Below are 12649 nucleotides of genomic sequence, written 5' to 3' on the forward strand. Positions count from 1 at the left end.
AGAGGTTGAAAAATTCTCCAATTTTATGATGGAAAATTGTTTCATGCGGGCTGGCCCACATGATTACATATGCGATCTAAAAAGTGTAAATCATCCATCTTTAAAAGGGATGCAAGTAGGTGTTTCATCTAAAAAAAATAGAAAGTAACAGTTCAAATGTTTTAAAGATTTACTTATTTTATCATATTCATGATCTCCGTATTAGAGATTACATGTGCTTAAAAAATAAGTCAAAAACTGTCTCAAAAATAGATTTGTTAATAGGCCTGCATTTCTACGTAGGCCGTTAGCAGCATAGAAATTGGTGTATTATTTTAAAGGTGCAGTTTGTATAGAGCCTTGGCTCTAAATGATCAAATTAGAGCCTACCTTGAAATGGTAATTTCGATACTGAAAATCATTGTGATAGCTTTAAAATATATTTTTATCTTTATATATAAAGTTTAAAGCTTAAAAAATAGTGTCATTCAATAGATCTATGAAAATTCGAAATTCTTGAAAATTGACGATCCAAAAATACGTCATAAAATACACTATTTCCAAATATTGAATCCATTTTTTTCTCATGTCTATGTAACTTGATGTTGAGATGATGAATTTGAAGATATTTGAGCATCAAAACAACCTCTTCTAGTTAAACTTTTGAGGTAGGCTCGAATTTGATTGTTTAGATCCTCGACTCTATATAAACGTTTTCCTTATAGTAAGGACCCCATATATTATTTGGATTGTTAAATATTTATATATCTATTTGATCTGCATTAGTTCTATAATTTTAAATTTCATAAGCAATAAAAAGAATAGATTTTCAAATCATTTTGAGGATTCATATATTAAAATTACACAAGCCCGCACGATTTAGAAGTCTTCCTTTCTTTGTTTGTTTTAATGTCGATGCCAACTATTTTTTTTATTATTTGGACCGAGTTATATCTTGTATAAACCTCACTTTTTTAGTAGACAAAGGGACTATATATCTTAATATTAATTTATGGGAAAGGTTTCTATACTTCCTTTATATTATAGAAGTTCTATCCTTCCCCTACCATCTAGTTGTTCAATTTTGATCAATATGTTCAATTTTGATCAAGAGAACTACTCACTGTTTGATCTTAAATTAGACTTTTCAAAATATTTTTAGTTTTTTTTTATACAAATTTTATGAATATAAAATTTGGTACATACCATCTTTTCATTGAGACGTACTTATAAAAAAGTATTAAAAATAATTTTTTGGTAAAATATAATAACTAAAATACACCTTAGAAGCTTTCAGATGCATTTTGATTATTTTATTTTATTGAAAATATTTTTTTGCTAATTGGATTTAATAGAAGAATGGACGTCCAAAATTTGATGTCAAAATAATTTATAGAAAAAAATTAAAAATATAATAATGTAGAGATGTATCATTGTGATTGAGGCAATCTTAACCCTCCGTTTAAGATCGACGGTATGACAAAGAGGACGATGGCAGCAGGAGAAGCATAGAAAGCGTGCCCTTAATTTATTGGGATATCTAACTTTCCTTAACCGCCATCGCCATTAGAGAGAGAGAGCCCAAATTCCATGATTGTGGTCTATGACATTTCCAAAATAATCGTAAAACAGAGCAAGACAACCATTACTCCAAATTTTAAAGGTCGTCACCCATGGCAGAGCTCTAAAACAGCTCCATTTTGCCTTATTTGCCACATGTTTTCGCCCTGCAAAATCCTCCATTCTCAAGTTATACATTTCACCTAAGAAAATAAACTCTCTCTCACTCCATTTCACCTAAAAAGACTCTTTCTCTCTCTAAATTTCACCTAAAAAAGACTCTTTCTCTCTCTAAAATTCACCTAAAAAAAGACTCTCTCTCTCTCTTTCTCTCAGCTAAGACTGGCCTCCTCGTGAATCTTTCCCAGAATCTCATACACCGCAGAAGCTATTTCGTCAACCGAAGTTATCCGGCACTCTTCTTCAACCTACAATCCATGAATAATAAATAAGATTTTCACTAATCCTCTTTGTTTTTATTTATTTATTTATTTATTTTTTATTTTAAATATATATGACAAAATATATGTATTGAAAATGTCAATCCTCCCTCTCTCTTAATCCCATAAAAAGCTTTCAATAATCCTCTCTCTCTCTAAGACAACCACCAGCATGCACCTAAAACAACAGAAGCTCGTACACTCTATGACATAAACATGCATATGAACAGTAGAGAGAGAAACATTAGAGAGAGAGAGGGAAAGTAGAATGTGACCTTAACACTGAAAGAGTAGAGGACCATTTGATCGACAGTGGTGATATTGAGGTGGAGGATTGTGAGGCGAAGGTTGTGAAATGCAGCGACCAGTTTGAGCAGCTGCCGCGGTCGCCTGCGCGACAGGACCTTGAGGGTGGCGTGGCTATCCGCCATGGTCACCTCAACATCTCCAAAAGCACATTCTAATGAAGGCTGAGGATGTCTCGGAAGAGCGAATAAATCGCCGAAAGGCCGGGGGCACTCTCTCCTCTCTTTGATTCTCTTTTGGGCCTCAAGCGTTTGAACCAGCTGTTCTAATTCCTTCACAAAATCAATGGCTCCTCCAACTATGGAGGCCTGATCACCCTAATTAAAACCAAAACAATTGAACAACATTTTTGCTCAGTAACATTGTCACTAGGGATCTACATTTTAGAGACAGAAAGAGAGTTTTCTTATACCTTCTGGATGTAAGATTCAGGCATTAAAGACCGCAAGACGGAAAGGTACTCGTTCATCTGTTTCCTCCTGTTCCTCTCAATGGCGATGTGAGTCATTCGCTGGTTCTCTACTTCTTCCTTATTCTTGCAGCTCCTGCTTCTTCTCCTCTTCCTTCTTGCCACGGCTGCGGCTTTCGGCTCCGAAGAAGACGAAGCGTCCCACTGAACTTGGTCCTCTTCGGTTGTTATTGTGTCAATCTCCTCCTTCTCCAAGGCCTCCACTAAAGAGTACAGCTCTTTGCACCCATAATTGAAGAAGTTATGAGGAAAAGCCACTGCTTCAAGTGCCATGGCTCTTCTAGAGAGAGAAAGAGCCTTGTCCAAAAGCAAATTACAAGATCTCCTCTGTCAGAGAGCGAGAGAGAGCTTTTTGCTTTTGTGGATACTGACTGTAAACTCCCAAGACATACAATCACAAAAAGAAGAGAAAGAGAGAGAGAGAGAGAGTTTATCTATTCGTTGGACGGTGATGAGACTCACGAGACCATGAAATAAAAGAAAGGAGAGCATGTATTGGTTTTGTGCTCTTGGGTTCACTCCCCATATGCAGAGCGGCTCCGCTCTTTCTCGATGCGGAGAGAAAGGAGAAGCCTCGGTCGTTTATTTAAGGATGAAGAGGTAAACAGAGGGGCAGTGCAGTGTTGTAGTGTGTAGAGGCAGTTAAAAAAGCTACAGAGTTGCACGTGAGATTGCAGAGAGAGGAGTGGGATTAGAGAGAGAAAATGGGGTTTGATTACCATCTGCATTTGTTTTTGTTGTTCGGTTCGGTTTTGGTTTGGTTTGGTTTGGTGAGGGAGAGGGGAAAAAGAGCGTAAAAGGGTGAAGTGACGCAGGTTGCCTCCCTGCTACCAAAAGCAGATTCTGATGCAGCTGGCGTTGCGTTCAGCTTGCGGCTCAGACTCGGGCACAGAGAAGAAGAGAGAGACAGAGGGTTTAGAGAGAGAAAGTAGAAGGAGATGGAGGATTTAGAGAGAGAAAGTTAGACACAGAGGATTTTGGAGAGAGAGAGTTTTTTTAGAGAGAGAAGTGGCAGGCACATAATTCTGGGGTGGAGAATCGAGGTGACGACATACAATCATCCACATTCAACACCTTGTCCAACAATATTTCCTCTTTGTAATCCACTGCAATCTCTCTCCTTGCCTTTCTGTCTTATCCACCACATTTCCTCTCTTTCTCTCTCTAAAAACACACACTCTGCTCTCTCTCTCTCTAAAAAAACACTCTCCATTCCTTATTCCCGTCGCCACATATTAAATTCACGACATTCCTTGCTCCAATTCAAATATTCACTCCTTTCGTTTTCCCATCTTTTTCTTCCTCCTCTCTTTTCACTTTAAAAAACGAAAATTCCTTCGTATCTAAATATCTATATCTATATGTATATCACCCCATTATTGATTTAACATTTGACACGATTTTTTTCATTAGTTTATAATTGGTAAATAAGAGTTAAGCTTTATAATAGAGTTTAGAGAAAGGTGGAATAAGGGTTCACTTTTTGGCACCCACTTTTGGGTCCGGGTCTTATCCCAACGAGCCCAACGTACCGAACCACTGCAAACGCATATAAACTTATTGTTGTTTGCGTTTGGTTGGCTGCACAATTTTTCTCTATAATACAAGTACTTCTTTGTGGATTCAGAGCAGCTTCTTCTCTGCTTGCGCAGTTTTCAAGGGAAACGTAAACCAGCTTTTTCTCTCTAATTTTCCTCTCTATTATTTATGCATAAAGCATCTTTTTTCTTTTCTTTTTTTTTTTTCTCAAGATTTTACCCATGAGCCGGCTAAAAATCACCAAATTATCCTTTGGCCTATAACTTCGGTAATACATTTTCCTACACCCTTCATTTTTTTTAGTTTTGAATTTTCTCTGGTTCTATGTTTTAAACATCGAACCTCTTATTTTTTTTTTATGTTTTAACATTTGTGGGGCTGTCCAATATCTAAAACATGAAACAGTCATGTTTGTGGGGCGATCTAATGTCTGCAACATCAAACTACCCTACATTTTTATGCCCATCCCTTTGTACATGGTGATATGAAGCCCCACAAATGTCAAAAAATTAAATGTATAAAAAATAAGTGGTTGATCTTTGAAACATCAAACTAGGAACAAAAATTAAAAAATAATAGAAGTAAGGAAAGTAGGACATAGAGGTAAATTTACCGGACTTATAGACCAAAGGGTAATTTGGGCAACTTTACCCAGTCTATACGTAACAATCACTTTTTTCTTTTTTCTAGGATGTTATGGTTAGGTTGCAATTAGCTGTAGCGAGGGATGATAGACGGTAGTGATCGTCATGTGCATGCTTCCTTCGCATCAAATACATTCCCCCTACATTATTTGCCAACATTGAATTAACCTGCGGGCGGGGCCTGGGTCAGGCGGCCTTATTCCCCATATGGCCAGCCTGGATCAGTTCAAGGGGGCCCTAGGGCCGGGCTGGGCTAGATATAAATTTTAAAAAATAAAAATTTAAAGAAAAATAAGGCCAGGCTGAACCCTATCTTAGACCTGGCCCTCAAGCCATGTAGTCCGTCCCTCGGGCCACATTTTGTGGCCGAGGCCCTAAATTTTTTAGCCGGCCAACCCGGCATGATCTCTATGTAATGATGCCATTGCTTGAAGAGAGAGGTTGTTCCACGTGGAAGCATCTGGTATTATTTAGTGCTTTCATATCGTAGCAAGAAAAGCACTTCTCTTTTTACATGTCTTACTATGTTGTATGATGTGTGGCCCCTTTTAAATTAGAAAAAGAGTTTAGAATTCATATTGCCTAGATTAGTTTAGCATTCATATCTCCAGTGGTCACTTTAGTAAACATCGTGTTCACACGTTATATAAATCAAAAAGTAATGGATGGGGAAATAAAAAAGTAACGGATGGGGAAACAATTTACATTATATCGTGTTCACACATTATATAAATGAAAAAGTAATGGATGGGGAAATAAAAAAGTAATGGATGGGGAAATAATTTACGTTTTTCTTATACTATAAGGAAAATTTACGTGTTTCTTCCAAAGATGAGGCCTATTCAAAATGGAAGATCGTTTATGTTTCTTCACTTCAAACTAAACAAAAACCTTCATGTTTTTTTCTGAGCTATATAAATATAAAAATAGATTTAGAAGAAATTACATTTGGATATTTCTTGTCTCCAGTTTCTTTAGTTTTAGGTGAATGTGATATGTTTAACTCCCCTTCTCAAGGAAATTATTGATGCCTCTCTAAAATTTTGGCCTTAAACGGTTCTCCAACCCTATCAGTTGTGATTAATCAATTTTAATCATATAACACATAAAATCCTAACTATTGTATGATTTAAGGGAGGACACTCATTGATGAGCAGTTAATTAGAAGGATCACTTTTCATATTTGTGAGTTAGCGTTAAGGCATGAATTTATCACATCTTAGAAAAGGCAATTAGTGAGAACTTACAACTTACTTGGCAGCAACAAAGTATCAAGTTACCCATAACAGTAGCATGGTCTTTCCACATCACAACATTTTAAGCTAAATGTTGACAGGTCTTCTATTTAGAATCCAAAAAGGCTGGTTGTGGGGGTGTCATTAGACGGGATGATGGATCCTTCATTTCTGTCCTTTTGGTTCCTTTTGGTATTGCTTCTAATAATTATGCAGAATTTCGAGGTTTGTAAATTTAGCCATTCAAATGGATTGCTTCTCCCTAAAAATTGAAAACGATTCTACCTTACTTGTATAGGTCATACAAGGCAGACTTGACTGCAAGTTCAGACTTTCTATGTTTACCGTGATGTTACTATGGTGGCCGATGTACTAGCTCAAAATGCTACAGTTTTGGCAGAGGCCACTATTTGGTGCTCCAGGACTCCAGAGTTTCTTAACCTTCTTTTACTTCATGATGTGGCGCAGTTACAATATTGTAAGATTGTAAAATAGTATGATGTAATTTTTTCTATCGTTTGTTAATGAAAAATGTGTAGAGGGCCTTCTCCCCCACTGATTTACCAAAAAAAATACATAAAATCCTTGTTTGTACAGTTAGAGAAAATAAAGCAAACATTTTATGCCCCACACAACTTTCACTACCCTGGATATAGAAAAGAACCATCAAAATATATAAAGTCATCCTTTGGGGCATTGCTGATAGTATACAAGAAGTAAAAATATTAAGTGAGAATTGAAACCAAAAGTGGTAGATTTAAACCTATAAACAAATGGCAAACCAAAGAATCTAAGGGCATGGGGCCTCCAAATCTAAACACATTTTAAACCCTGTTGCTATATGTGATCCGAACATCAAGGCCCCATCAACCCTCACTTTTCGTGTGGAGTGTCTTTCCAACTTCCCTTCATTGTGTACCCGCTGTTTGTCGTAGAGCACAAAGACAACTAATAAGCTACATCTCTTTCTTTGATTCCATTGTCTTCTTCTAACTGAACTGAGGCCTATACAGACCCCCTTCCACTTGATACCAAAAAGGGCTTTTGGCTCTTCACATTTCAAGGGTTTAAAGTCTAAGGCTCAATTGGAAGCCACTACTTGTCGTAAACCGAAGGTTATCTACAGTAATGAACCATAAATATAAAAGTTAAAGAAACATTTGTGAAGGATCTGCTTTCTTTCTCAAGTATGTCACAAGATTCTATGCTTCTAATGGCGCGTTTCGCCCATCCTTTTTGGTAAATTCTGATTTCAGGGTAATTTTGTAAGGAATAGAATGGAAATAGACCATTTACTTTTGGCAAAAGGAGGTCACAAGTACTCTTGCTCGTGTATTATTGATTAGACTTAAAGTTCAAAAATAAATTCTCAAACTTCATTACATTTATCCCTAACCATCCAATTTGATATCTAATGACACCAAAATACTTGTAACTTCCTTGTAACATAGATAAATTGATCTTGTAGCCACAAATATAATAATAAAAGAAAACATCAAATATAGTTTGTATTTTGCTTGGTAAAATAAGGTCATAATACTGAATATGGATCATTCAATTTTTAGATAGTCCAGTGTAAGTGTTTAGGAATTCAAAATCAAAATTTCTTTAGGGCCCGTTTGGCTCATTGGATTCAGATTTTTAGGAATCACTTTTCCTAGAAAACTTGGGCCAATCACGTTTGGTTCGCTTAGAATTGACATTTCCATTGGAATTGAGATTTTCGTAGGATTCCTCAATGCTCATTTTAAGTCTAGATTTTAGAAATCTCAATTCCTTCAAAATAGGTGGAATTGACATTTTATGGAAATGACCCATTTTCCTGCTGAAGAACAAAAATAATATCAAAATTTTAGAGAGGAAAACTATATCAAATTTTAGAGAGAGAAAACATATTAAAATTTTAAAGGGGGAAACTATATTTTAGAAACAAAGTATACAAAAAAATTTAGAGAGAGAAAATATATGAACTTTTGAAGAGGAAACTATCTCCAATTTTTAGAGAGAGAAACTATCTTAAATTTAAAGTTTTGGAGAGACCATATTAAAATTTTAGAGAGATAAACTATCTCAAATTTTAAGTTTTAGAGAGATAAAGTATCTTAAAATTTTAGAGAGAGGAACTAAAAAGTTTTTAGAGAGAAATATCTCAAAACATATAGAGAGAGAATTATCTCAAATTTTAAGTTTTAGAGAGAGCATATTAAAATTTTAGATATTAGAAACTATATCAAATTTTACATAGAAAACTATCTAAAAAGTTTTAGATAGAGAAACTATCTCAAATTTTAAGTTTTGGAGAGATAAAATATCTTAAAACTTTAGAGAGAAACTATAACAAATTTTAGATAGAGAAAGTACCTAAAATTTTTAGAGAGAGAAACTATTTCAAAATTTGTAGAGAGAGAAACTATTTTAAATTTTAAGTTTTTGAAAGAGATTGTATTAAAATATTAGAAAAAATTTTAGAGAGAGAAACTATCTCGAAAATTTTAAAGAGAGAGAAAAAAGATTTGAATTTTCACAAAAAAACATGTACTAGACAATCCAAATAGGAAATTTACATTTTCTTGATTTATACCATATGCGATCCACACATCATACATCATATTCCATAAAATGTCAATTCCAGTAAATCTCAATTCCAAGTTTGACTTTTCTCATGATTGAAAAATCTAAGGATCCAAATAGGCCCTTAGATAAAATAATAGGGTATCATGTGGATCTCAAAATTTGGGATACAAAAAATCATTTGCTTGAGGGAGTAGGAATAAGTGTGTAGTATGATCCCGGGAAAACAATCTGTCCCGGTTCCAAAAGATAGCGCTAAATGTGTGGTTATGATTATGGTGTTCGATTTTAAAATTTTCTTGGGAGGGGGAAGTGCATGAACCTTGAGATAAGAGAGCTTGGGCCAATCATTCAATAATTACTCAAGGAATGGAAATAAAGATTGTACGGCATGAGAATCCACAGGTGTGGAGAGATTTGCTTTTCACTATGCATGTGTGATGATCTCCCCATTGAATCTAACACACAAAAGCTTCATTTCAATGAGGTCCATCAACAAAAGTGACCCCTTTTCCAGGTCTTTTCTCCCCAAAGAACTTGGTGGGATTACCAGTCGCCGGAATGTTACTTTTCCGGCACGGAAATGAATTTGCTCCCACGTCGATTCCCGGAATAAGATCATCCAGAAATAAACAAAACCCAAGGACACTGGCATTCGTGTACTCTAATGAAATGTAGACCTTTTGGGTGGAGGGCCAAGTACATGGAAACTTTTTGGATTTCACTCTATTTGACATAAATAACCTTGATATTTTCTTGAATATGTAAAACGTGCCCTTGAAACTGTGCATTAACACATTAACACATTGTTTTCTACCCTATAGATACTTGCCTTATGATGGATTAGGTCCATGTATCATGTGCTAAGAATTCCAAAAATAATCATTATCATCGTAGCTTTTTTTCAATTATTTTGGGTAAAACTTTCAAAAATAACAACAAAATGTTTATGTAAGCTTTGAACCTAGTGTACTAGATGCATCTTGCACATTCCGACCATCCATTTTTGTGGCAGATCAAGATCAATTTACGAGTTGGGTGCTTCAATGCATGCCAGATCTTCGAAAACAAGACAAAAATGTGTAATCCAAAGAGACCGCGCTCACTACTTGAAGTAAAACCCTGCCCACTAGTCATTGAAGTAGATTGCTGAACCCGGTGGGCGGTTTGAATCTGCCTGGAGCTTGCTACACTATAATTCTAGCGACTATAAAAGATATTTGATCATAAAGGTCATCACCATCCAATCTATGACTTGAGGTTGATGGGGAGATTGATTGTGTCACATGGAGGTCAAGTTGTGCTCTAAAAGATCTCATGATGGATGGGATTGTGATGTACCCCCTGTAGTTATAAGGATTATAGTATACTTTTCACAAGAAAATGAGCAACATAGAGATATCCAAAGCATAGCATATCTATAAATATCCATAGAAATTCAAAATTGAGAACCAATTATACATGGACATACGAACCCAAAAAGTTATACATGAGCATGACCTCTTCTCTTAGTGATTCATACATGGGCAAGAGGAACACGAACCCAAAACTTAATGTCCTGATTTATTGGAAAAGTATACAAAGAGACTATTTATATTTTTAGTACAAGACAGCCATTGTCATTCTTGTTTGTAAGATTTCAAATCGGGTGGTTGTGAGTGTGTCTTGGATAGACTCAAAGACCAAAGAACATTTTATTGAACTTCATGATGACATACTCTAACCCATACAATTTGATATCTAATGACTAGAAGTAATTGTTACCTCCTTGTAATAAAAATAGATGGTCTCTTAGTTAGATGATTTTAAGTAAGACATGATAGTGCATCAAAACAACTACCAAGTGAAGGCTAGTTTTCTTTTCTCTTTTTTCCTTTTATTTTTATGGCTTACATAAAGTCCAATGTTATCTGTGCCACCAATCCCATAAAGAAGAGAAAATTAAGCTTGTAAGTTAACAAACAAAGAAATGTTAACTAAAATAATCACATGGTGATTATCCAATATAAAATACCACAATTAATTTACATTTTCAAGAAATATTTACCCCTCTGGCTCATCTTTGATCCGATGGAAATATCTTTCTCCTTTATAATTTTTCATCCCATTAATGAAAAGTTACTGTTAAATGTAAAAAAAAAAAAAAAAAGAATCTCTTCTTTTGGCCAAGGGCAATCGTGTCATTTTTGTTAGTACAAATCCTCCAAGGCAGGATAAATTCGTCATTTATTTCTTTGCATTTATTTTATTTTTCTGAAAAAAGAATTAGCAGAAAAAAGAGAAATTTGCATGAAACCACTCGATACGTCTACGTAGGATTTGACGTTGGTATTTTGTCTCTCATGGCAGCGAGAAGTTCACTCCCCACATGGAGACCTGACACGTGGCCCCACTTGCTACCTGACTGCCACGTGTCATTTCCCAGCTTAATACGCTGAAAAAGCGACCAGAACCAGGAATCAACCACTCTATGGTCAACAGAGACCCCAACAAAACCGCTGCGCGAAAACCGGTGGTTTTGGATTAACCCAAAACCACCTTTGGCCTCGAGAAGCGTTGGTTTTGTCGTTAAACCATTTCTTTGATACGAAAAGAGGTTTTCGGGGTAAGCATGAGACATGTTGGGCCTACTCGAGAAGGGAAAGGACAATAATGCAATAAAGGGTAGCGTTCAGGGGTGGATTGCACTTAGGTGCGCCAGTCGGTGCACGTATTTGAATGCAGTCTACTTCAAAGAAATGTACTCTTGGTCCGTGAGAGCACGTATTTGTGCTTCAAAGGCATGTAGTCTCGGCACGTGAGAGGCTTAAGTTAGCGTCATGGGCTTGTTACCGAATTATATTCGGCTTATCTAATTATATTGGACGTTGTAGATCATAAAAAAATTGTTATAATGAAGAGAATTGATCCAAATTGTATTATTTAGTACAATTAGAAGATGGAGATCGTGGAGGATACCATCCAACTGGCACATTAGGGCACCACTCCCCATGATGGATTAAATTTAAAGGCAAATTATCCCGATCACAATTATGAAAAAGAAAATTGTTTTATGTGGGCTGGACTGTATTTCTGCATATGCAGTCCAGAACGTATAAAGCATCCATTTTAAAGATGGATGCAAGTAGGCGCTCCATCTAAAAACTATGGAAACTAACGGTCCAAATGCTTTCTTACTAGAACTATCATTCTTAGTTTTTAAAATTTATTTATTTATTCATATTCGTGATCTCCTTGTTAGAGATTACATGTCATTAAAAATTAAATCTTAAAATCCATTTCAAAAATAGATTTATTAAGAGGCCTACATTTCTACACATGCGGGCTTGGCCACATAAAAACTAGGTCCTTATGAAAATACATAAAGAAAATTTGAATTTTGAGCTTGAAACCGGCTAGTTCTTTGACAAAAGTGTAGTTCTCTCAGTGAACTATGCCTAATCACATGCTTTCTATATAATTTTTATTTATTATTTTTACTTTCAAAGTTTTTTATGTATTTGAGTAATAAGAAAAACGTATTGAGACTTATGGCCTTAGGTATAACCTGAATACAGCAGAATAGTGCACCAGAGTTCTTGCAGCTAACTTGAGAAAAGACTCTCATGATGAGAGTTTTTATTTATTTTGCCCCGACGCCCACGCCCCAATACACAAGGTGCCCTAACTTATTTAAAAGGTTTTGGGTTTCTTTTTCTTGGCTATCCCCAACGTGGGATTAAACCTTTCCATCTCTTTAGCTTTAACTTTTCGCTTTTCATGGGGGGTGAACTTCGTTTTTTTTTTAGGTAAGTTTTTTTTATATATATAGAATATCTTTGTATTATGCTAATTGAAGATCTTATTAAAGGTGAGAGATATTTAGCCAGGCTAAAATCAAATGTAGTATCCCACCTAGCCTCATAG

At 35.6% G+C, this 12649-nt stretch overlaps 1 protein-coding gene across 1 annotated transcript; it reads right to left on the minus strand.

Annotated features, from left to right (window-relative positions):
• Positions 1-1565: 1565 nt before the first annotated feature.
• LOC18423285 (transcription factor bHLH96) lies at positions 1566-3085 on the minus strand. The gene is made up of 3 exons (XM_006827887.4): positions 2698-3085; positions 2255-2602; positions 1566-1967 (listed from the first exon to the last, which is right to left on the minus strand). The coding sequence occupies exons 1-3, from the start codon at positions 3025-3027 to the stop codon at positions 1872-1874; spliced, it is 774 nt and encodes a 257-aa protein (XP_006827950.1). The 5' UTR covers positions 3028-3085; the 3' UTR covers positions 1566-1871.
• Positions 3086-12649: the final 9564 nt, after the last annotated feature.

The sequence above is a fragment of the Amborella trichopoda genome, chromosome 4 (genome assembly GCF_054954075.1).
Source record: "Amborella trichopoda isolate Santa Cruz 75 chromosome 4, AtrichopodaSantaCruz75HAP2 v2.0, whole genome shotgun sequence".
Taxonomy (NCBI): Eukaryota; Viridiplantae; Streptophyta; class Magnoliopsida; order Amborellales; family Amborellaceae; genus Amborella; species Amborella trichopoda.

Coding starts and splice junctions, on each gene's coding strand:
- LOC18423285 (XM_006827887.4), bottom strand. CDS start 3,027: ATGGCACTTGAAGCAGTGGCTTTTCCTCATAACTTCTTCAATTATGGG. Junction 2,603..2,697: donor CTGAATCTTACATCCAGAAG/GTATAAGAAAAC, acceptor GGTTTTAATTAG/GGTGATCAGGCCTCCATAGT. Junction 1,968..2,254: donor TCTACTCTTTCAGTGTTAAG/GTCACATTCTAC, acceptor CATGGATTGTAG/GTTGAAGAAGAGTGCCGGAT.